This window comes from Acanthochromis polyacanthus, chromosome 16 (assembly GCF_021347895.1).
Source record: "Acanthochromis polyacanthus isolate Apoly-LR-REF ecotype Palm Island chromosome 16, KAUST_Apoly_ChrSc, whole genome shotgun sequence".
Taxonomy (NCBI): domain Eukaryota; kingdom Metazoa; phylum Chordata; class Actinopteri; family Pomacentridae; genus Acanthochromis; species Acanthochromis polyacanthus.
In genome coordinates, this window is record NC_067128.1 from 37456660 (window position 1) to 37482370 (window position 25711).

Consider the following 25711-nt stretch of genomic DNA (forward strand, 5'->3'; position numbering starts at 1 on the left):
CCGTCCCTTCTTAGAGCAAGTTCCCATTACCTCCTCTTCTCTGCGTTTTGGGGAAACCTTAAAAACATGAGAAGATACCAAGATATATGAATTGTTGACAACATTTTACACCCTTCTTACCTTTAACATTAATGTAAGGACAAAAATACTGAGCTAAATTATGATATTGTTGGGGTAATTCATGCTTGAATGCAATTATGAAAACCTAAATAACAGTAACATGTTAAAAGAAATATTCAATGATTATCATGTAAACAAATGGTAGAAACATTTCTAAAACATCAGGGTCAAAATAACTTGTATTATAAAAGTACAAATCCACTAAGTCAGTAACAATTATCCTAAATATGTCCCTCAAGTCATTTCTCTTCAAGTGAAAGGTGATTCCACAGGCTCTTGTTTTGAAGGAACGTTCTTTTGAGCATCCATATGCTGCACTAAAGTGTGGCATCTTGCACTGTAGGGGGGTATTTTTGCAAACACAAAGCCAGCCAGTTACTGCATCACAATGAATCTAAATCTAGGATATATTTCACTAATTAAACAGCTTGAGAATCATGTTAAAACGAAGGAGTAATTATGCGTTTCCCACCTGTACAGAATTAAGTCCAGGTTACTTTGTAATAGTCCAAGTGGCTCACATGTCTCATTCACAACCTCTTGTTTCTTTGCTAGCTAATACCCAACTGCATCCACACAAATTGTCATTTAGACAAAATATGTTGTCACAAAATTATTGTTGGTCTCACGGAAACCTATATAATAACTGAAACTCCCAGATTGCAGCCTTGCAAATGGCTGTAACAAACACACAACTATGCAGCGATTTTCAAAAAGAAAAACTGCAATTTCAACAGGTCTGCACAGCCTGAATCATAGCCACGTTAATAAGGTTTTTAATAAACCGAACCGTGTGTAAATCCGTCAAGAATTCAGCAAGTTAAGTGTATTTTTGTTTGTGTAGGTCGCTCACCTTCCATCCACTACTATAGAGCGCTCCGGAACAGTCCCCCTAGGTAAGATGGCCGACCGGTGACGACGCCGGCGAAAGTCCCATCAGCCATCTAGCCTTTCTATGTATATCTATGGAAGTGAACACACCATAGATATGAAGAGTAGATACGCCAGCGCGCTGTAGCAGCCGCCTAATCAACATGCTTATGTGGCGGCCATCTTGGACCGCGGTCACGTCAGCCGTCTTTCGTTTTCGTGGTCAAGCCAGCCGCTCCAAGATCTTATGTGCGCTCCTCGTACAGACTTTATGGTAAACACGCAGAAACAATTGGAAAACTCAGCGTAACTTACAAAAGCACCTGGAAACTTCTGGGCCTTTCAAAATAAAATGGGTGAGATATACCATCCTGTGTTGAATTTGAACCAATAGGTCACATGACCTGGGAGCTATTCAGCTAAAATTGCAAAATTTACAGTTAAATATTAATATAAAATATACAAAGTATCCAAATAGAATAAAATGTGGTGTGTCTTCATCAGTCTGTGTCATACTCGGGCGTAAACTAACCATGACGTCACCCGCTGGTTTCAACGCCGAGAAAATGAAGCCCGGATTTTGCTACTTCCTGGTCGCCGTTTTGGATTTTTTGGAGCCAGTGATGTAAAAAGCGTCATCAAACAGGCTGGACCGGAGAGCAACTAGGGGCAGGATTGGCTGAGGACTCTCTTATCCCGCCCACGTTTTACCGCAGAGGCTTCTGTTGCTGTCTATCAAGTATAGCCACGCCCCCTGGCTCCACCAACTTTAACGATTTATTTAAAATTCAGTATTGATTTATTTTAAGATCGGCCACCTGATCTCTCATTTTGACCATGAAAACTAACGGGAAAAAAATCCTGAGCTGTAGAACATCAGTCTATCACATTTTATTTTTTCCAAAAATGAATTGGGGTCTATGGAGAAAAAGCTTTTTGGAGCCAACCCTAGTGGACGGCGTGATATTGCAAGTTTTTGACACTTCCGGTTGGCTTCAATTCTGGAGCCAGATGCTACGTCCATCTTTATATACAGTCTGTGTCATACTATAATCCTGAATACATTTGGAGTTTGTAGGTCACATGACCTGAAGGCTATTGAGCTAAAATGCTAATACTTACTGTAAAAAATTTATAATAAATTCATTAATTAGCAAAATGGAATAAAAAGTGGTATGTCTTGATCACTCTTTACAATCCTGTCAATCAACATTGGCTTGGACCCTGTGGGTCACATGACCTGTGAGCTATTGAGCTAAAATGCTAATATTTACTTTATGACTGATATCAAAAATTCCTAAAAAACAATGTGTCCAAATGTAATAAAAAGAAATGTGTGTGACAGACCAGGCTTAAGTGTTGAATTAGAGCCAATAGGTCACATGATCAGGGAGTTATTGATCTGTAATGCTCCATTCACAGCATAAAATACATGAAAAATTATTAAAAAATGGTAATTGTGTCCAAATGTTAAAAAAGAAACATGTGATAGACCAGGCGTAAATCTCCCATCCTGTGTTGATCTTGAATCAAAAGGTCACATGACCTTTGAGTTATTGAGCTCCATTCTCATATTTACATTATGACAGCTATTAGAAATTCATAAAAATTAGTGTTGAAATGCAATAAAAATAGGTGTGTTACATATAACAAGCTTTAAACACACACACACCCAGCACTCTGAGTCTTGTTTTCTTTCTTTAACAGCAGTAACCAACTCAGAGCACATTTGGAGAACAAATAGTGGGAGAAAATGACAAAACAAACAAAATTCACATCTTATTAGCAAAGGTGGCAGTTCCATTTCCCTGCACTTGCTTTTTCCAGTTTCTCTTCCTCCAAACCCAGGCATTCCTCATGGTACCACCTTTGGCAGGTGTCACACTGTATCTGTAAAATGAAGTAAGCAAAGACGATAACAGTACCAGATTCTCAGCAGGGAGTCATTTCTGGTTGTACACAAAGTCAACATGTTCAGTATCATTATCAGAGCACTTTTAATATGCCCTTAATAATCAACTTGTGTATTTTTAGGGCTTTTTTATCCTGCTTCAATTTTAAAGTTTGCCATTTTGAAATGTGAGACAGCATACAATGTACTGTGTGCAATGTGTCATAAATCATGATAAAAATCAATAAAATTTTGTTGAGTAAAATTACTTTTGGGATGATCTGATGACTATCATCCCCCACTTTTGTCCTCCAATAAAATAAAAGGCCTGAGGGGCTGATGAAGACCTTTAATGAACTTTAGCTTAGTTTATGAGTTCCCATAAAGATCCCAGAGTTAATCACTTCATAACACTTACTTTGTAAATAAATAGCTAAGGGCCAACATGTTTTTTTATTCCTTTTATTTAGTAACACAAACATGTTCCACCTGGGCACAGAACATAAAACATAACATGACACAAATATAGCATGACGGTACATAACATGACGGAGGGAGGATTTGGATAGTAAGTCAAACAGCAGAGTCAACACAGGCATCTCATACATATAAATATATCAGAATTATTGTTTAGAAGTAGGGAAAGAGCATTTCCTATTAAAGGGTTCAGCATTATCTTTGCCATCTATATGAAATCAGGTCTTATAGTTGATACAAATGTAAGCCATTTTGACCAGTTCTCTTTGAAAATATCAGGTTGGTTCCTCAGCTTGAATGTAATTCTCTCCATCACATATTTATTATAAATTATATCGATCCACTCGTTTATTGTTGGTTTGTCCTTCTTAAGCCATTTTCTGATCAAAGCCTTTTTACATCCCACCAGCAACACACTCCAGAGGTATTTGTCACGCCTTGTATAATCAAGTCCATCCAGATCGCACAGTGTAGCATCCCTGGCATTATTAAAGAAGTGCTCTCTGACTGATGCCTTTTCAGTTGTTTTATTTTGAAAGACACCGTAAGAGCTAGGACGATAACAGAAAAAGAAAACGAAATATCACATTCATGTTCATATCTTAACTTGAATACATTTACTGTCATAATAACTCATAGAATAACTGAATTAATCCCAAAATATACACATTATAAACGAACGAGTAATGACCGGACGATACTACAAAAACTCAACCTAGCTAAAACACACAGTCAAAGTCGACACAAAGTCCACAAAACCATCAATAAAAAACGTCACAATTTAAATTACCATAAACTCAAATTAAACAGAAACACACACAAACCTTGTCCCCTTTAGCCAGGTGCTGAATTTTTAAATGGTTTGTCCGTTTTCTATTTCCTAAACTTTCCGTTTTTTACCTACACTCTACACTTTTTGTTGTCAGACGCCATACTCCATCCTGCCGTACAACACTACCAAAATAAAAGCACCCGACTTAACTTAATCAGAAGGAACTTAAATAATAAGAAAAACCGAGATGAACAGATAAAATTTAGGTCATTTACACTCCCACCAATCATGAGTGATTTTCAGAACAATAAGGAATGCAAACACGAATGATTTACTAAATAATGACCTCTTAAGTGCTTATTCTGTACTATAAGTCATTCAAACATAGATTAGTCTATCAGAATGTCCAAACACTAGGTTCTTTATAGTGTAAAGGATACGATTGTTGCGTGAAGAAGAGATTTAAACAGTCTCTAGGAGGACGATCAGCTTTTGAACTGGGCGTTCAACGATGGATGGCCTTTCAGAACGCTGTCCTTCCTTTCCAATCTTCTGGTCTCCAAGACGAATCTTCACCCTTCTCACTAGTCCGTCTGTATCAGTCACTGTCTCAACGACTTTGGCGAGTCTCCACTCATTACGTGGCAGATCATCTGCCTTCTCCACGACTATATCGCCGACCTTCAAGTTTCTTCTTGGAGTATGCCAGCGTTGTCGGGTGGCAATCTGAGAGAGATACTCTCTCTTCCAGCGACTCCAGAATTGCTCAGTAAGATACTGAACATGACGCCACCTCTTGCGAGCATACATGTCCTCTCTGATGAATCTGCCAGGAGGAGGTAGGGCTGTCACAGACTTCATAGTTAACAGGTGATTCGGTGTCAGAGGTGCAGGACTGTCTGGATCACTCAGGTTGTCGACTGTGAGCGGACGATTGTTCACAATAGCCATCGCCTCGTAGAAGAATGTACGCAGAGAGGCGTCGTCCAGCCTGCCTGCTGAGAGAGAAAGAGTGGCACGAAGAACATTCCTGACCGTTCTGATCTGTCGTTCCCAGACACCTCCAGTATGGCTTGAATGGGGAGCGTTCATAATGAAATGACACTGGTTTTTAGCCAAGAAGACAGCCAAGCGCTTGTCATCCACTTGCTTTAGAGCATGACTCAGTTCGTTTTTAGCGCCGACAAAATTACTTCCCTGGTCACACCGTATCTGACGCACAGTTCCTCTTATAGCAATAAAACTGCGAAGGCCGTTAATGAAGGCATCTGTTGACATGTCGGTCAACATTTCAATGTGGACGGCTCGACAGCAAAGGCATGTCAAAAGGAGGCCGTATCTCTTGTGCATCTTTCGTCCTTCTTTGGTGTGAAAGGGACCAAAGCAGTCTATACCACAATATGTAAATGGTGGAGATGGATCTACACGCTCCAATGGAAGATCGGCCATACGCTGCTCCTCTGTAGATCTTCTGAGTTTTCGACATGTGACACACTGGCGTATATAAGCAGCAACAGTTCTGCTGATTCCCAGGATCCAGAATCCATTTGATCTGACTTCATTAATAGTCAGACCCTTTCCTTGATGTCTGACCTGTTCGTGATAATGAGCTATTATCATCCGAGTGACATGATGATCCTTTGGAATTATCACTGGATGTTTCTGTGATGTGGGAAGAGATGCATTTTTCAGTCTTCCTCCCACCTTGAGGATTCTGTCCTGATCAAGAAAGACATCCAAGCGATGCAGTTTACTCTGAGGTGGAAGTTGAGTGCCATTGCTGAGTAACTTGATCTCATCTGCATACACTAGTCTTTGTAAGTCCTTTATGATAATGCGCTGTGCATCTTCTTGCTCCTGAACTGTGCTGTGACCAGTTGACTTGTCTCTCTTGACACAGCGGAGGAGACGAGCGACCGCTTGAGTGGCCTTGTACCATGAAGAAAACTTTGACAAACGGTCTGTGAGATTTACTTTCTCTGTGGTCTGCACATGTAGGGTCTGAACCTTTTTAACTTCAGGATCTCCAACTGGTATTTCTGTGATAACATCTGCAGCTGGAGGCAAATCCTTCTCCCACAAGAACTGAGGTCCTTTAAACCAAGTGGACGTGAGAAGCTCGCTTGCACTTGAACCCCGAGAGGCCAGATCTGCTGGGTTTTTGTCAGTTGGGACATATCTCCACTGCTGAGGATTTGTGCTGAGATGGATCTTCTGTACCCTATTTGACACGAATGTGTGGAAGCGACGTGCCTCATTGCTTAAATAACCCAAGACCACCTTGGAGTCTGTCCAAAAGTATTCATCAGCGTCAATGAGACCAAGTTCCTCTTTCAGGATGTTGCTTGTCATGACTGAGACGACAGCGGCTGTTAACTCGAGCCTGGGAACTGTAATGACCTTGATAGGAGCTACTCGGGACTTTGCCATGACCAGGGCGCAGTGAACCATGCCATCTTCATTTACATTTCTGAAATATGAACACTGGCCATAACCATATGTGCTTGCATCAGAGAAGTGATGGAGCTCTCTTTTCACAATGTGTCCAAAGTCAGGTGGTACATAACAGCGAGGTATGATGATTTTCTCCAAGTTCACAAGATCACTCTTCCAGCGTTCCCACGCTGACCGTAGATCACCGAGGAGAGGGTCATCCCACCCAGTGCCATGCCTGCACATTTCCTGTAGCACCCTTTTCCCATTGAGCAGGAAGGGAGCAACAAACCCTAGCGGGTCATAAATGGAGGCCACCATGGACAATACACCTCGACGTGTTGCTGGCTGATCTTTCAGGCTGATTTGAAATCTGAAGGTGTCAGACTCAATGTGCCACTGGATCCCTAAAGCTCTTTCCAGCGTGGAATCATTAAAGGCAAGATCGAGAGCCTTTACTTCGATGGCACGTTCAGATGGGTTTATACTCTGAAGAACTGACCTGCTGTTGGACACGAACTTATGTAATCTCAGTCCTCCCATTTTGCAGAGTTCCTGAGCTTCTTTTGCAAGCTGAATAGCAACATCCACACTTGGCACACTTGTGACACCATCATCAACATAAAAATCTCTCAGAACAAACTCTGCAGCCAGTGGAAACTGTTTCTGATTCTCCTTGGCGAGATGCTTTAAACCGTAGTTGGCGCAACCAGGTGATGATGTGGCACCAAAGAGATGAACCCTCATGCGGAATTCCTGCGGCTCTGCACAAAGTTCTCCGTCTTTCCACCAGAGGAAACGTAAATAGTCTCTGTCAGTTTCACTCACATGGAACTGATGAAACATCTTTTCGATGTCACACATCAACGCAATATCGTGCAGCCTGAATCTGATGAGAACACCAGCTAAGTTATTTATCATATCTGGGCCTGACAATAGATGGTTATTCAGACTGACTCCCCTGTGCTTGGCAGAACAATCAAAAACAACACGGAGTTTGTCTGGCTTTTTTGAGTGATAAACCCCGTGATGGGGAATAATATACCACCTTTCTCCTTCTTTCCCTTCATGATGAACTTCTTCTGCATCACCTTTTCCAATCACCTCACTCATGAACTTCATGTAATGCTCCTTGTAGGTTTCATTCTTCAGCAGCTTTCTCTTAAGATGATTAAGCCGAACAACGGCCAGTTGCTTGTTATCAGGGAGATGAGGTCTCTCTTTAAATGGGAGTGGCATCTCATAATGTCCAGAAGTGTTCTTCTGAATACTGTCCTTTAGTATCTCCAGGAAGAGGATGTCATCCTGAGACACAGTCTTCCTTCCATCCTTACTGGCGTCCTGAAAGTCAGACTCAAGAACCTTTATAGCGTCGGATGGAGTCACTGGAGGAAGCTCTCTGACAGCTATTCTGTGGCAAACATTGGTGGAGCATGATGAGTCAAGATGAGGGGATGAACAACCTACAACACTCCAACCTAAATCTGTGCGAACTGCATAAGGCTCATTTTCTCCTCCCAAAATCACTTGCCGTGGAGCCAGTGCCCTTGAGCAGTTGTATCCTATTAGGAGACCAACATCACACTCCAGCTGTGGTGGGATTTCATCTGCAATGGTGATGAGATGATTCCACTGCCTTGCTGTTTCACAGGTAGGAATGTGTGTTCGATTCACTGGGATGCAATCTTTAGTGTAGACATGGGGAAGATCAATGAGGGTTGCAGAGTTGTAGCCACGCACCCTAAGACCTGAGACCTTTTCACTGTCCATTAATTCATCCTTTCCGATCATTGTAGTTAGCTTCAGCCGTACAGGATGTGCCTTGGCTTGTAGGCTATGGCTAACTTCTTGGTCAATAAAGACCGTATCTCTCTGAGTGTCAAGTAGAGCATAAACAAGCTTTTCAATACCTGGATTGCTGGCAGAGGAAACCCATACTGGCACAATCATGGAGGTGTTTGAAGATGGCTCCTTAGTCTCCACACTGAGGGACAATGTAGTTGCTGCTTTTTCATTTGTGATGCTCTGATTTGAGATCAACACTGGTTTGACTTTAGACAGGCTGTTGTCATGGAGACAGGTCGGATGTCTTCCCTTGCATGTGTCACATGAGTGTCTGTGACGACATTCCTTTGCACTATGCCCTGGCTTCAAGCAACCATAGCACAGTTTCTTTTCCTTCACATATGTTCGTCGTTTGTTTAGGGACTTTTCTTTGAACTCAGGACAACTGTGCAGGCGATGCTTACTGTCTTGACACAGCATGCACGGTGCCTTAAAAACTGTCCTAGGCTGTACTAGGTTGTCAGTCTCTGAAACTGTCTGTGTATGGACAATAGAAGATTTAGTCTTCCTTTCTTTGAGGAAACGTTTGTCTGTAGGTGACTCTGACGAGCGAAGGGCATGAAAGGAGGTTATGGGATTACAAGCGACTTCTGCTTCCATTAACATGAAGGTAACAAAATCCTGAAAGCTTGGAAATTCCTGTCTTTCCTTCATAATATAAGTAACTTCACGGTTCCACCGTGATGCAGCCCAGTCAGGTAATTTTTGAACCAGTCTTTGATTTTCCTCACAGTCGTTCAAAATCTCAAGGCTCTTAACATGTGGCATGGCTCCCTGACATGCATGTAGAAAATCTGCAAATGTTCTGAATCCCTCTGCATCCTTACTCTGGATTTTTGGCCAGTTTGCTAATTTTTCTCTGAATGCTCTCTGTATGATAAAGGGCTGACCATACCTGTGGTTAAGACGGTTCCATGCATCCTTATAGGCTGCGTCATCAGTTCTGTAGAAGATGCCATCAAGTGTCTTTCGTGCTGGACCTCCTACATACCTTCTCAAATAATGCAGTTTGTCTGCTGACGAGATGTTCTTTCTGTCTATGAGAGATGTGAATGAAGCCCTCCACTCAATAAACTGGATAGGATCACCGGTGAATACAGATGGTTCTGGCATTGGGAGCCTGTTCATGGCTATACTATCTTGAACTGCTTGAGCAAGATAGGAGACATCTGTATGTGGAGGAGATGCTGCATTTGGAACATTAGGAGGATGCTGGATGGGAGCTGAAGACACAGGATGCTGTGGAATCACATGCTGCTGCTCTGTAGTGTCATGTACAGAAGAGTGAACACTATCTTCCTGCATTACTTCTTGATTGTAGACTCCCAGTCTTGCTCGTGCAGCTCTGATGTCCTTTTCTGCCTTTAGTCTTTCTAGTTCACGTTTCTGAGCTTCGAGATCTTTTTTCTGCTGCTCTTCAAGAAGTTGAATCTTTTCTTTTTGCTTCACTTCCTCCAGTAACATTTCATATTCTGCTTCTTTTGCTGCTAATTCTGCTGCTGCATCTGCCCTTTTAGCTGCTACAAAGGAGTTCACAGAGTATAAGCTGGGACTGCTACCAGAGTGATGGCTTGAAGGTGAGACTGTAGATCCATAAACAGAGCGAGCATAATCTCTTTTAAGCAGTTCACAAAGACGTAGTTTTACTGCTTCACTATCATAATCTTCTATGCCTGCTATTCTTTCATAAGCAATTTTAACAATGTCCTTTGTCACTGCATCACAGGCATCAACACGCCGTCTCGTCTCACCAGATGGAGCCAGATGGCTTCTAATGTCTGTATAGAGACTAGTAACATCATCCCTACCTTTCTCAAGAGTGTCAATAAGAGCAGCAATTTGGCTCTCGGGAATGTCCGACTTCAGTTGCTCTCTAGCCTTGCGTGCCTGGGTCTTCCATTGCTCATAAAGATGAATAAGCCTTTTCTCCCTTTTTTGAGCCTCCTCCTTCTGAAATGCAAGCATCCTCTCCGTTGGAATCCGTGTGCGACCAGAGCGGCGAAGTTTCTCCTCTTCGCTGGCCTGACAGGCATCCGTTGCTTGGTCTGAGTCTCTGCTATCCAAAGGTGCTGTTTCAGATGCTTCCATTTTGCGAGTGTCACAGCCTTAGACCATCAGATGGAGTCCCTCTTCAGTGATCATGGATGTCAGGAGCATGGTGGGACTGATGGGGTGAAGCTCTTACTGTAGCATCCCTGGCATTATTAAAGAAGTGCTCTCTGACTGATGCCTTTTCAGTTGTTTTATTTTGAAAGACACCGTAAGAGCTAGGACGATAACAGAAAAAGAAAACGAAATATCACATTCATGTTCATATCTTAACTTGAATACATTTACTGTCATAATAACTCATAGAATAATTGAATTAATCCCAAAATATACACATTATAAACGAACGAGTAATGACCGGACGATACTACAAAAACTCAACCTAGCTAAAACACACAGTCAAAGTCGACACAAAGTCCACAAAACCATCAATAAAAAACGTCACAATTTAAATTACCATAAACTCAAATTAAACAGAAACACACACAAACCTTGTCCCCTTTAGCCAGGTGCTGAATTTTTAAATGGTTTGTCCGTTTTCTATTTCCTAAACTTTCCGTTTTTTACCTACACTCTACACTTTTTGTTGTCAGACGCCATACTCCATCCTGCCGTACATCACTACCAAAATAAAAGCACCCGACTTAACTTAATCAGAAGGAACTTAAATAATAAGAAAAACCGAGATGAACAGATAAAATTTAGGTCATTTACACACAGATACATGACTTTAAAATTTAAAACCATTTTCCTTTTGAAAACAGTTTCAAGGACCTCAAGAATCTCTCTCCAAAATGGAGTCACAGAGGGGCAGCCCCAAAAAGTATGAAAATGATTTGCTGAAGTATTTCCATCGGACCTCCAGCAGGCAGTCTGATTTGAATAGTTGGCCTTTTGTGCTGGGGAACAAAAAACATCGTGTTGCATTTTTCCAGCTGAATTCCCTCCAGGAGGGGGGGCTTGTCACTGACCACTGCTGTCTGCAGATTCTGTCCCATTCCTCTTGTGAGATTGTGAAGCCTCCTTCTGCTTCCCATCTTTCCTTTATATCAAAAGTATGATCCCTTTTAAGATTTTGAAGGGCTGAGTATAACTTAGATATTATCTTCTTGTGGGTGGCATTCCTATAGGCTTTTGGAAATATGTTTAAAATTTCGTCCCTCTCTGAAAAACTTCTTTAGGAAATTTCTTGTTCATAAAGTCTCTGATTTGTAGATATCTAAAGTAATCATATTTTTGTAAACTATGCTTTCCTTTTAGATCCTGGAATCTCATAACTTTGTCCTGGTCTAAAAGTGTACAATATGCTGTAAGTCCATTTTCTGTCCTATTTTTAAATCTTGTGTCATAATTACTTGGCATGAAATCTGAGTCATATGTGAACCATTTAAACATTTCAGTTCCTCTCCTCAAATTATACTTTTTAATTATTTCACTCCATGTGGTCAGAGAGGCAATTATCCATGGGGTACTGGGATCTGAGAGGTGACTAGTGGATGAGGGGTCTCCAGGGCCGGACTGGGAAAGAAATTCAGGCCGAGAGATTTCCAATCAGTCAGGCCACTTCCGCCACCGCAAGAGTTGTGTCACGTGTGCTAATGCTCCAAAATTTTCTTTTTTTTCCTTCCAAAAATATGCCTTTTACAGTTATGTTTTAGCAATTACAACACTACTAAACAGACAGTAAGTCTGTTAAACACAACCATAACGACAGCTCCATACAGTCCGGTACTTTTCTCTTCTGTAATCTCTTCACTACCCTCACCAATTTTTCCAATGTTTCCTTTTCCTATTATTTATATAACATGTGGAATTAAAAATATATATATATTGTTTTGTCAGCAAATCATTTAGATGTCAGCTGGTCATAGCTAATAGTATATGCAAACACCAATGTTCATTTTATAACTGAACATTGTAAGTCAACTGCCTATCCTACCTGAAGAGGGGGTCTCAAACCTGTGGAGCTTATTTGGGCCAGACTCACAATATTTTGTGCATTAAAATTAGCATTACATTTCCATCACCATGTAAGAACAAATGTGTAATAATTATTTGATTCATTTCTCTACAAATATTGTTTAATGGTCATCAATATTGCACTAAGTATTAATCAGTTTTCAAAAACACTACAATAATGATCAAATGAAGCAGACAAGGTGGATCAAAATCACACAAACTTTAGTGAGATCAGGCCCCCTGCTGTGATCCAAATAAATACGTTCAGCAGGTGGCACATTTCAGCTAAACATAGCTAAACTAAAAGAATTGGAAATAATAATATAGGAAAAAAATAAAGTGATAGTATTTAAAATAAACATGGCTTCAAGAGAAACAATCTTAAGTAGACAACAAGCAATACAGTATACATCCTCAATAAAAATACAATTATTTAGTTTTGCACATCCATCCCTGTAGTCACTTACTTATGGGTTGGACTTGGGCCCCAAAAATAAAGTGCTGTTACTTATTTTAAAGTAGACATGGCCTCAACAAAAACAGCCTTAAAATATTATCAAGAAAGGTACAGTATACATCCAATATTCTCAATAAAAATACAATTACTTAGTTTGGCACATGCCCTCCCTGATGTCCCTCACTGGGTCAGGAACCAGCCGTGACTTGTATTTAAAATATATAAATGCAACTTAACTCAACCCTAAATGCATGCATGCATTTTTTTTTCTTATGGCAACTGGCCACTTGCTGTGACTCACTTTTATATGGGTTAGTATTAGGACTCACAGTTATTAAAGCACTGCCTTATACCAATCATTTTACATTATATTTTGGCCTTTGAAGTCTGATGATGCATTTGTGAGAAAACCGACCGTTTGTAAACTTACTTGAAGCAGCAGCATCATTTATTTTCAGCTGTACACTGCTGGACCTGGGCGGGGGTTGATGAAACGTGTGTTATTTTATAACACTTTGACCCTTCCTCCTCCAGCAACCTTTTTTTCTTCTCCATCTCCCTCTCATGTCCACCTTTTCTCTTCGTCTTTTCTCGTTTTTTGCCGCCAGCTTTCTCAGGGTGCTCCATAATCTTCTCTCCTTCCACTCTCTGGCCTCACTCTCATATCCCCGCTCTGCAGTGCATGCCTCCCCGTTCTCGCTATGAAGGGGCGGGCCATAAAGCAACTAACCAATCATGGCACGTTTCTTCTAAAAAAAAAGTCACTTTGACCAATCCCTATCCTTCTGATTTAGAGCTCAGAGCTCTTGCTTTGTGTGAGTGACAGGAGGGTGGGCGTGTACTCTGTAAGGCTTCTAGCTGCTGTCTCTGGCCTGTCTGCCAAAAAGCCGATCAACTTTTTTCATTGGCCTGCCAGTCCGTGGCTGGCCTGTCCAGGCAGGCCAATAAGGAGGCAGGCCACCGGGAAAAGTCCCGCCTCTCCCGATTGCCAGTCCGGGCCTGGGGGTCTCCAACTAAATTATTAACTGGGAGTCTCTTTCCCATTGCCATTTCTATTTCTTTCCATTTTGAGTTATAGTTTGGAGTACACCATCCCACTAATGGCCGAATTTGAGCTGCTCTGTAATAATTTCTCAAACAGGGGAGGGCTAAACCACCACTCCCCTTTGAAAATTGCAAAGTTTTATATTTTATTCTTTGCTTTGTGCCTGCCCATATAAATCTAGAAAGAATTTGATCCCATTCTCGGAAATACAATTCTGGTTTCTCTATTGGTACTGAGTGAAATAGATATAAAAGTTTTGGTAGAATGTTCATTTTGATCGAGTCTATACGAGAGCTGATATTTAGATAAGGGGCCAAGTTCCATCTATTAATGTCCGATATAATTTCGTTTTTAATTGGGCCATAGTTAATTTCTTCTAATTTTGATATGTCTAAAGGTAGTAGAATTCCCAAATATTTTATAAAACTTTTGTCCCAGTCCAGGTGGTATCTAGAGCGGAGACATTGAGGGGGATCAAAATAAAAACGTAGAACCTGGGTTTTTTTCTTATTGAGTTTATACCCTGAGAATGATCCGTATTCATCTAGAATAGACATCAATTCTGGCAGAGATTCAGTCGGATTTGAAAGGCTAACGAGCACATCATCCGCGAAGACAGCCAGCTTTTGTTCACCTGCTGCCATATTTATGCCTGTGATCTTGTTTCTGCCTAATCCATTGTGCCAATGGCTCAATAAAAATTGCAAAAAGGATTGGACTTAGGGGACAGCCCTGTCTTGTTGACCTTTCCAACATAAAGGAGTCTGTGAGTTCCCCGTTGATTTTTAACCTGGCTGATGGCTTATCATAGAGGGCTTTTAATGGATTAATAATTACTTGATTGAAACCAAATTTCTTCATAGTGTTGAAAAGGAATTTCCATCTGACTGAGTCGAACGCTTTTTCAGCATCTAAACTTACCAACACGGCTTGTATTTTATTTTGTTTTATATATCTGATCATTTGTAGAGATCTCCTGATATTATCGTGTGTCTGACGGGCAAGCACGAAACCTGTTTGGTCCATATTGATTATACGGGGTAAAATTTTCTCAAACCTCTTTGTACCGTAATAATTGAAGTAAATAATTTATAGTCCAAGTTAAGCACACTAATTGATCTGTAGTTTGCACAGTCTAATTTGTCTTTATTTCCCTTAGGTATGACAGATATAATTGCTTCTTTCCAAGACTCAGGAATTTCCCCTTTAGTCATGACCCAGTTGAATGTTTTTAAGAGAATGGGAGTCAACAGCTCTTTCAATTTTTTATACCACTCTGAACTGAAACCATCTGCACCTGGAGATTTATTAGCTTTGGGTCTTGAAATAGCTGAGTAGATTTCTTCTCTTGAGATTTGTGAAGCTAATATTTTCATTTCTTCTTCTGTGAGTTTTGTTAAATTTAGGGATTTGAGTAATGATTCCATTTTCTGATCTGTATTGACTTGGGGTTGTGAGTATAATTTTTCATAATATGCTTTAAAGCAGTCTTTAATTTTTTAATTTGGTGGTGAATGATTTTGGTTTTGGGGCCCCTTATCTTGTATATTGCTTTGCCCGCCTGTTGTTTTCTTAATTTGTATGCTAATAATTTTTAATATTTGCTTCCCCCTTCGTAATATTTTTGTTTTATGTAGAACAATTTCTTTTGAATCTCTTGTGAGTAGAACTCTTCTCGCTGATTTCTTTTCTTTTTTATATCTGTTTTAAACTTTGGGTCTGTTGAATCTTTATGTTCTGTTTCTAAGTTTTTGAGTTCAGTTTGGAGGTTTTCAATTTTTTCCTCTCTTTGCTTCTTTAGGAAGGATGTCACTGCGATCACCCTCCCCCTCATTACTGCTTTGCATGTATCCCAGAGAATGGGAGGAGAAACCTCCCCAGTATCATTAAACTCCAAAAATTCCTGAATTTCTTTTGTAAACTGTTCTGTCCTATTGTTGATACTGGGATTTAGTTTCCAGTGTGTAAGCTTCCTACTGTAGGTCGTTTTTAGTGACAAATAGAGTGGACAATGGTCCGAAAGGTCCATTGCTCCAATATGGCAGTCTTGTACCTTATTGCTGTCTGTTCCAAAAATTTAAAAATAATCAATTCTAGAATATGTTGAGTGTGGGGATGAGTAGAAAGTATAATCTTTGGCTGATGGGTTTAGGTGTCTCCAAATATCGATCAATCCTATTTCTGATAGTAATAAATTAATTTTCTTTGTTACCTTTGGGGGGCGAGATGATCTTATCCCAGTTGAGTCAAGGGTCGGGTTAAGCGTAACATTAAAGTCACCTGCACATATTAGGGTCCCCTGTGTTTCAGTTGTAATTCTCTCAATTATTTGAGTATAAAAATTTGGTTCTGAACCAGGAGGGATGTATACATTGTATAGGGTAAACAAGTTTCCATCAACTTTCCCGCGGATCATTTTGAATTTACCGTCCTTGTCTTTTATAGTAGACATATGTTTGTAAGTCACCCTTCCGGAAATTAGAATTACTACTCCTCTAGTGTGTTTAGATCTGTTTGAGGCTGAGAAGACGTATTTAAATCCCTGTCTTTTGAGTTTTACATGTTCAGTTTCCCTCAAATGAGTTTCTTGCAAAAATGCAATGTCTATATTTTCCCTTTTTAGTTTAAGAAGAATTTTGCTCTATTTGACTGGGCTACGAAGTCCATTCACATTTAACCCAGCCATTTTCAGTACAAAAAATCGCTAATATTCTATTTGTAAATAAAAAATATGATGAGAAGTACAGGGAATATTGGACGCGCATCGCGAGGTGCATTTCCTTGAAAACGACCGATTCGTGGATTTTATACCGTCTTCAAGACATGTTTTGGACAAAATAGTTTACTGGCTTGTGTCGTCTGGATGTAAAAGGTTGGATTATGGCCGTTTTTTGTGGAATATTTTCATCTGTGTGTAATAATGAACCCGGAAATGTGAGTCGCGCTGTGTATGTTGAAGCCGTGTATAGAGAACGGATGGATGAATATTTGTTGTTTGTCGGACAAATGTGTTTATATTACCTGCTGTGGTAATCACATCTGAAAGTGGTTTATACCGGCGGATTCATGAGAATCTAAGCTTTCCATCGGCGTATAGTGTTTCTATAATCACGTTTGCAGCCTTCGGACATCCTTTGAATTCCTATGCAAATTAGTAGGTGTACCGCTGGCGGGACATTGAAGCTTAACGGATATTACTTTCATTTTCTATTCTTTATGTGTATACATTCACATCTGTAATTGTTTTATGTTATAGTTTCAAACAGGTGCTGATTCCACCCCCAACAAAACAAAACAAAAACAAAAAAGAAAATAGAAAATCCTCCCCCATTTTGTGTCAGGGCTCCCTCCTCGCCCCCGTCCTTCCCACCTGACATCCCAAATACCCCTTTTCCCATCTGCTCCTCTCATGCTCCTCTTTCCCTCTCATGCTCCCTCTGTCTCCCATCCACTCCTCTACCCCTGTCTCTCCCTCTGCAGCTCGGCGCCTGAGTGGAGTCTAGCTTCCCAGCTGGCATGGAGTAAGAAAATTCACCTCAACAACAAACGGATTTTCTTCGACCATGATTACGCATATGAAGTGATCATTCTCTATACACGGCTTCAACGCACACATGGCATCCCATCACTTCATATGCGTAATCATGGTCGAAGAAAATCCGTTTGTTGTTGAGGTGAATTTTCTTACTCCATGCCAATTTCAGCACCGTTTCTTTGATATCATGTTGCTGAAAATTTATCACAATCGACCGAGGTGAAGCGCCAGGTCCCGGCTTCTGGATCAAAGCTCTATGAGCTCTTTGAATTTGCAGAGACATACCGTCAAGGAGAGTCAGCTCCGTGGTCAGCAGGTTATCCATAAACTTTATCATCGAGTCGCCCTCCGAGCCCTCGGGCACACCATAGTTATTTTTTCTGGACCTGCTTTCCAGGTCAGTGACTTTTTCTTGCAGTCGGCGTTGTTCTTTCAGGAGACTCAGCAAAGCCTCTTTGGTTGTAGCGCCGCTGGTTTCCATATCCGAGATGCGCTCCTCTGCCGCGGTAATCGCCTGGTCATGACTCTGGAGCTTGTTCCCAACTTCAGTTAGCTTGTTGTTTAGCTCGTATCTTAGTGTGTCTAACTCGTCTCTAAAGTCTTTCTTTAATTCTCCCTTGAGATCGGAGATAGCTGAGTGTATATCATTTTTGAATTCTTGAATGTCATTCGAGATAGTTGACAATTCCGTGAGCAGCTTGTCACCTTCATCGCGGCTAGCTAGCAGGTCGCCATTTTCTTCTTCGGTCAGCTCCATTTGTTTTTTGTTAATTTTTTTGTTCAGTTAGCCTCCCTCTCTGGTTTGTATCGTCTCTTTTTTGTTTCCCCCCAATCATACCTCGGTCTTCAGGCACTTTGCGTTTAAGTTTTTGGGTTTAGGGGTAATTTTGATACCGACTGAAGTAGAGCAATTGACTGTGCGTCTGTCCCTGTCATGGCTTACCCGGACGTCCAAGTGCCAACATGTTTTTATTTAAATGATATCTTAACTTCAAACGTACAGAAGAATACATTCACATGGTAGCATTCAAGTTTTTGTTTTTTGTGAGTACAAAGCCAGATGACGTTCACAAGTTCAATAGAATTCTGATTCAACTTCATGGAAAATATAACAGTCCGTCCAAAAAATATCCTCACAGAACACTTTCAATATATGACACTCTGAAGATAAATGATTAATAGTTAGCAGCTGTCAAGCCACATTACCTCTAGCATGGCATAGTTACTTGTTTATACCTCTCTCCTTATAAAGGGTCTTGAAATATCTCATAATATTCTTCCTGCAATGCTCTCTAAAGTCCACTGAGCTAGATGTTGTCCACTGGAATGACCAGATGTTGCCCCCAGAAATCTCTGACTCCCATTCGCAAGAATCTTTTATGTAAGGAGTTTTGTTATTTTTGGCACAGGAAACAACTGTGTACAGCTTTGAGATGCAGTAAACCATAAATCATAAATGATAATTAATAAACAATGGATAAAGCTCACCCAACGAGTCGTCAGAGGTCCTGACACAGGGGGCTTGGAAGTACAGCACATCACACAGTGATTGTCCCGGTCCAACACTGAAAGAAAATTGATTGTTATTGCTGACATGTGAACACATTACTCACTTGAATGACAGCTGTGTAACTGTCTATGGGGCTTGTCAGCTATATCATTTGTAATGATGACAGGAATGCTGAGAGAGGTTTTGAGTGTATCAAAGAAAAATATGAATCCTTACTGAATAAAAACACTTTCTATGTCTTTATGATATAGCTGAGAAATCAAGGTCTGCAACACAAGTCTGAAAACTACGCACAAGTCGCACTGTGTAAAAATCAACGTATCCGACAGTCCCTTCATCGTGAGAAAAGGCTCATAGTTCAATCTCTGCTCTATCTCTGTTTACAAAAAGTAATTATCTTTTAACCGTGACCTACCTTCAAGAACCTCTGTTCTCAGTCCTCTTCTGTTGTCCGCCCATACAACCTTTAGCCGCTTGATGAATTTCTCATCACTTGATTGGAAAATATCCACAGTGACTGCTACCCACTTCTCTGCTGTGGCACTGTCTGATAATTTATTTTGGATTAATTTATTAAAAACAGCTTCACAACCTCCAGCAAACTGCCACAGGTCTTTGCTCTTCTTTTTTCTGCCTTTTTTCAAACGACCCATCGCAAAACTCTGACTCTGAACGGTGTCCTGGATATTGAGCAGCACATGTGTTATGTGCTCAGTCGATTGGATTTTTGTTTCATTGATAATTAAAGGTTAACTTACGTGACGTTATGTTACATTATGTTATGATACGTTACGGCACTCAAATATAGGGATTTGTAGTTCATAGATTCTTTGTCACACTTAGAAACATTGAATGAACATTATTTTGAAAGGCCCGGAAGTTTCCAGGCGCTTTTGTGAGTTATGCTGAGTTTTCCAATTGTTTCTGTGCGTTTACCATAAAGTCTGTACGAGGAGCGCACATAAGATCTTGGAGCGGCTGGCTTGACCACGTGAAAACGAAAGACGGCTGACGTGACCGCAGTCATCTTGGAGGGGGCAAAGTTCCCATTCAAAGCAATGCATGCACATTGAAAATACATCAAAATCTGCTCACTTTTCAAACAATTTTCGTGTGGTTTAGTTTATTGTCGACGTCAATACATGTGCTATTGATAGAGAATATTTGATCTGAAAAAAGAGAAAACACTGAAAAAGGCTTCCTACAAATGTAATCTGCAATTTTAGTTATCTTATTATTTAGGTCCAGAGACCAGGGAATCTTTTCAGTTCAGCCATTACATATATAAATTTAAATACTTAGATATGTAGAAAATGTTATATCTGTCTAGGCTGTTATATACATATAACAAGGAACTAGACTAGAACAGGATAGCGTTTATTTGCATTTACAATAAACAACAGAATTATTAATTATTATTTATTTATCTCTCTCTCGAGGCTGTTATATATTTACAGCAAACCCCTCTCTGCTCAGAGCTGCTTCCACTTCTTCCTCAACCCATAGTCTCTGGGAAACCTACATGGAGTAAAGAAAGAGTAGACAGAGAAGTAAATAAGTATGTCCACAACAGCATATTTATAAAGAAATCATGCTAATAAATTAAGTACAAAGAACTGAATTAGCCAATATACTGGAGACCAGAGTTATTTAATTTGATAAGTATAACATTGTTTAGTAACATTTCAATATTGGATATTAGTGCCGTTGTCCGATGTGACAGCCTCTTGTTTCTCTTCTTGCAACCCCCAGTTCGTCAACACATCCCACAGGGCAGCTGCTATATTTTCACTGGTGTGGGAGTCCAGAAAGTAGGAGACTTCTAAGCAGCGTGTTTTCAGATCAAAGTCGTTTGTGAGAAAGTGAACAGTAAAACTGATGTAGGGCTCAGTAGTACGACTGGACCATAAATCTGTGCTGCTTGCAAAGAAATCCACATTATTAAGCTCCCCTTTTACAGACCCCAAGCATACCTCATACATCTGTGGAATGGCCACTTGGTAAATAGTTCTGTGATGGCACTTGGTATCTGCGGTCGAATTCTTTCAGCGTATCCAAAAAACGACATTAATGGAGAGTGTGCATTTCACGATATAACGTGTAATGGCCGCAGTTAAACCTTGGTGGCGCTTGGAAGTTTTTTCATATGGTGTAACAGAAGAAAAACTTTCACCAATTGTTGTCTGTGTGCTTGCCTTTCGTTTGTCTGCCTTCATGGGAGTAGCTCGTGGTGTTTTAGATTGTAAGAAAACGGCATACAGTTCCTTGTGGTTGTGTTCGAGGTGGCTGTGCAGATTTGTAGTGTTTCCTCGCGACGTAGCCACAATTTTTCGGCATGACTTGCAAAGTTCTTGCGTCTGTGACTCATTCTGTCTCCTAAAACTGTAGTACTCCCAAATTTTGGAGGCACGCTGTTTTTTAGGCACAAGTTGTTGGTTACAGTCGTCTTTCTCATGTCCTGCCATGTTGTGTTGTGGCGCTGGTAGAAAAAGTGCTATTCGGGGTGGGGGGAGGGGGGTTTAAGGTGGCGCTCAATTGGTCACAAGTAAACGTCTATGCATACAAAAAGCATGATTTATACATCTAAATAATCATAAAATTATCGTGCAACGTTGCGATATGGATATCACACTTACCATTATTGCGAAAACTATATATTTTTTGATATATCGTGCAGCCCTAATGGTGTCTGTTAGTTGATGTTTGTGGAGTTTTAAAATTGTGATCGTTGTGTTGATTGACCCTGGAAGCACGAACCAAAGTTTCCTGTTCAGAGGTGCTGGAAAAGTTTATCTGAACTACTCCACACTGACAGCAACTGCATTGTGTTGTCAAACAGTCATAATAAAACTCTGACAGAGCACTCAGTCATTCCATCATTTCAGTCCAGAGACATAATTTCATGTATAGAGATCATTCATGATCTAAAGAAAGCGCACGTACAGAGTTGGAGAGTATAGAAGTAATGTGTTCAACTGCATTCCACTATTAACATGTTGGGTATCACTGATGAGTCGAATCAACAGTACAGTAACTAGCAGTAAAATAAGAATAACATTAAAATCCAGATGTGTGTAGAAAAGTTTCCAGTGGTGTTTACCATTAGAATCTTTGTGATCCTGTATCCACTGTGGAACAGCGTGTTTGTCACGTATCTGAGCTGGTGGACCCGAGCAGAGAGCCACACATCCAAGACCTGAGGAGATGTAGAATGATTTATTGGAGGGGATGAATAATGGCGGATGGGGAAAGCCAGGGTGTAGGAGCGGGGGGGTTCCGGGCAGGAGTTGGGGTCCAGGCAGGAGTGGGGGTCCAGGTAGGAGTGGGGGATCCAGGCAGGAGTGGGGGTCCAGGCAGGAGTGGGGAATCCAGGCAGGAGTGGGGAATCCAGGCAGGAGTGGGGAATCCAGGCAGGAGTGGGGGTTCCAGGCAAGAGTGGGGGACCAGGCAGGAGTGGGGTTCCCGGACAGCTGGCTGCGTGAAGGCAGGAGAAAAACAAGGTCAGAATTAAGCAGAAACTCAAACAGAAAACGTCAAAGGCAAGAGAGCAAACCGAACTGCATGGTTTCAGGTTCAATACTCTGGCAGGGAGTGGAAGGCTGAGCCGGTCTTTATTGCAGAGGTGAGTCATTAGTGAATGATCGTCAGCTGTCCGGGAGCCGTGCAGGTAGTTGATTACCTGAGTGGAGTCAGCTGAGAAGCTAGACTCCACTCAGGCACCGAGCTGTAGGGGGAGAGACAGGGCAGAGGAGAGGATGGGAGACAACCAGACAGACAGACAGGACAGAGGAGCGGAACTGTGACAGTGTTCATAGAAATGTTCAGTCATTTGGAGATGCTTGTATCATTCCTGCTGCTGTTTCATGGCTCCTAGATTTCTATTATAACCCATCATATTCTTTTTGCATCAAACATTCGACTCTTGAGCTGATTTTGTTTGAGACAGCCAGTCCTGGACAAAGTGACAGATGTGTGTTCTCTCATCATCACAGTAGTAACCATTATCTTTTGTCTCGTTGTCCCTCCAGAGCTCCCACAGTCGTATGTCTGTGAGAATGAGAAGACTGTTGTTGACCATCAGCCCCATGGCCAGGAGACAAAACTTCATGGTGGACCATGAGGACCCAGAGCCTCTACAGATTAAAGATCAGCAGGAGGAACTCTGCACCAGTTGGACCCAATCAAACCCAGAGTTTTCTCAAATTAAAATGGAACAGGAAGAATTGTGCACCAGTCTGGACCAATTAAACCCAGAGTTTTCTCACATTAAAGTGGAACAGGAAGAATCGTGCACCAGTCTGGACCAATCAAACCCAGAGTTTTCTCAAATTAAAGTGGAACAGGAAGAATCGTGCACCAGTCTGGACCAATCAAACCCAGAGTTTTCTCAAATTAAAGTGGAACAGGAGGAATTGTGCACCAGTCTGGACCAATCAAATCCAGAATTTTCTCAAATTAAAGTGGAACAGGAGGAATTGTGCACCAGTCTGGACCAATCAAATCCAGGGTTACCACAAATTAAAGTGGAACAGGATGAACTCTGCTCCAGACAGGAGGAAGAGTTAATTGCATTGAAACAGGAGACTGATACCTTTGAGGTGACTCCTGCTGCTGAGGAAAGTGACCACAGTGAACCAAAACCAAACAGTGATCAGCTCCTGTTTCACATCTCTTGTGTAGCTGAGAGCCCAGATCAGGAAGGATGCAAGGATGTAGACTCAGGATCTACTAGCTGTATGGAGCAGAAACCAAGACATCAGAGTGACAGCAGTCACAGTAATGATGTAGACAATGCTCCAACGTCACTGAGACAGTGTGACAATGACAAGGCAAGAAAATCTGCAACATGCAAGGTCTGTGGAAAATCTTTTAGGGATAAATCAGTTTTAATAATACATCACAGAACCCACACAGGTGAGAAGCCGTATTCTTGTGGAACCTGTGGAAAAAGCTTTAGTCGACGGGACAATTTGACGACACACATGAGACTTCACACAGGTGAGAAGCCGTATTCTTGTGGAACCTGTGGGAAAGGCTTCAGTCAACGGGACTCTTTGACTAAACACATGAGACTTCACACAGGTGAGAAGCCATATTCTTGTGGAACCTGTGGGAAAGGCTTCATTCAACGGGCCCATTTGACTAAACACATGAGACTTCACACAGGTGAGAAGCCATATTCTTGTGGAACCTGTGGAAAAAGCTTCATTCAACGGCGCTCTTTGACTGCCCACATGAGACTTCACACAGGTGAGAAGCCTTATTCTTGTGGAACCTGTGGAAAAAGCTTCAGTCGTCGGACCATTTTGACTAAACACATGAGACGTCACACAGGTGAGAAGCCATATTCTTGTGGAACCTGTGGAAAAAGCTTCAGTCGACAGTGCTCTTTGACTGACCACATGAGATGTCACACAGGTGAGAAGCCTTATTCTTGTGGAACCTGTGGAAAAAGCTTCAGTCGACGGCGCTCTTTGACTGACCACATGAGACTTCACACAGGTGAGAAGCCATGTTCTTGTGAAACCTGTGGAAAAAGCTTTAGTCGACGGTCCCATTTGAATGCCCACATGAGATGTCACACAGGTGAGAAGCCGTATTCTTGTGGAACCTGTGGAAAAAGCTTCAGTTGTCGGACCAATTTGACTAAACACATGAGACGTCACACAGGTGAGAAGCCATATTCTTGTGGAACCTGTGGAAAAAGCTTCAGTCAACGGACCCATTTGACTAAACACATGAGATGTCACACAGGTGAGAAGCCATATTCTTGTGGAACCTGTGGAAAAAGCTTCAGTCATCAGACCTATTTGACTGTCCACTTAAGATGTCACACAGGTGAGAAGCCATATTCTTGTGGAACCTGTGGAAAAAGCTTCAGTCATCGGACCAATTTCACTAAACACATGCGACGTCACACAGGTGAGAAGCCATATTCTTGTGGAACATGTGGAAAAAGCTTCAGTCAAGGGACCATTTTGACTGACCACATGAGATGTCACACAGGTGAGAAGCCATATTCTTGTGGAACCTGTGGAAAAAGCTTTACTCTTCGGACCAATTTGACTAAACACATGAGACGTCACACAGGTGAGAAGCCATATTCTTGTGGAACCTGTGGAAAAAGCTTCAGTCAACGGATCCATTTGACTGCCCATATGACATGTCACACAAGTGAGAAGCCGTATTCTTGTGGAACCTGTGGAAAAAGCTTCAGTCACTGGACCCATTTGACTGCCCATATGACATGTCACACAAGTGAGAAGCCATATTCTTGTGGAACCTGTGGAAAAAGCTTCAGTCGTTGGACCTATTTGACTGACCACATGAGACGTCACACAGGTGAGAAGCCATATTCTTGTGGAACCTGTGGAAAAAGCTTCAGTCAACGGACCATTTTGACTGCCCACATGAGATGTCACACAGGTGAGAAGCCGTATTCTTGTGGAACCTGTGGAAAAAGCTTCAACCGTCGTTCTCGATTAAAAGCCCACATGAGAATCCACACAGCTGAGAAGTCATGATCCTGAAACATCTGTTGGAAACATAATGTCAGAACTAAGCTTGAAACAACACGGAAGAATTGGTCGAGGTTAAAAGTAGATGTTTTAGATTTGAAGCACCTTTAGTCTGTGCTTCAACAACAATTGTGAGGAAGTATGTAAATAATCCTTGATGATCAGACCAGATGGAGTCTGGACTGTGGTGGTGGTGGAGCAGGCAGAAGAACCAAACTGAATGTCTGGAT

General features: G+C 41.3%; 3 protein-coding genes across 29 annotated transcripts in view; 2 read left to right on the top strand and 1 right to left on the bottom strand.

Moving 5' to 3' along the window:
* The window catches only part of LOC110945586 (gastrula zinc finger protein XlCGF57.1-like), a 156012-nt gene extending 130523 nt beyond the window's left edge, over positions 1-25489 (top strand). For 9 of the 23 annotated variants that reach the window (XM_051936892.1, XM_051936873.1, XM_051936891.1 and 6 more), the window contains exon 3: positions 23817-25489. In XM_051936892.1, the coding sequence (XP_051792852.1) occupies positions 23817-25487 (1671 nt within the window). In that variant the 3' untranslated portion in view covers positions 25488-25489. Of the gene's footprint in view, positions 1-11717; positions 11767-22991 lie in introns of all 23 variants that reach the window. The other 14 variants (XM_051936887.1, XM_051936888.1, XM_051936886.1 and 11 more) reach the window with 5 other exon arrangements.
* slc2a12 (solute carrier family 2 member 12) overlaps positions 1-25711 on the top strand; it is a 163733-nt gene that overhangs the window by 106967 nt on the left and 31055 nt on the right. For 4 of the 5 annotated variants that reach the window (XM_051936954.1, XM_051936955.1, XM_051936953.1 and 1 more), the window contains exon 2: positions 11718-11766. The exons of the other annotated variant lie outside the window; for it this stretch is intronic. The gene's annotated coding sequence lies outside the window, so the exon portion shown is untranslated. The remainder of the gene's footprint in view (positions 1-11717; positions 11767-25711) is intronic. 5 annotated transcript variants of the gene reach the window in all.
* Positions 3387-10748, bottom strand: LOC127530320 (uncharacterized). The gene has a single exon (XM_051936807.1). The coding sequence runs from the start codon at positions 10494-10496 to the stop codon at positions 4593-4595; it is 5904 nt and encodes a 1967-aa protein (XP_051792767.1). The 5' UTR covers positions 10497-10748; the 3' UTR covers positions 3387-4592.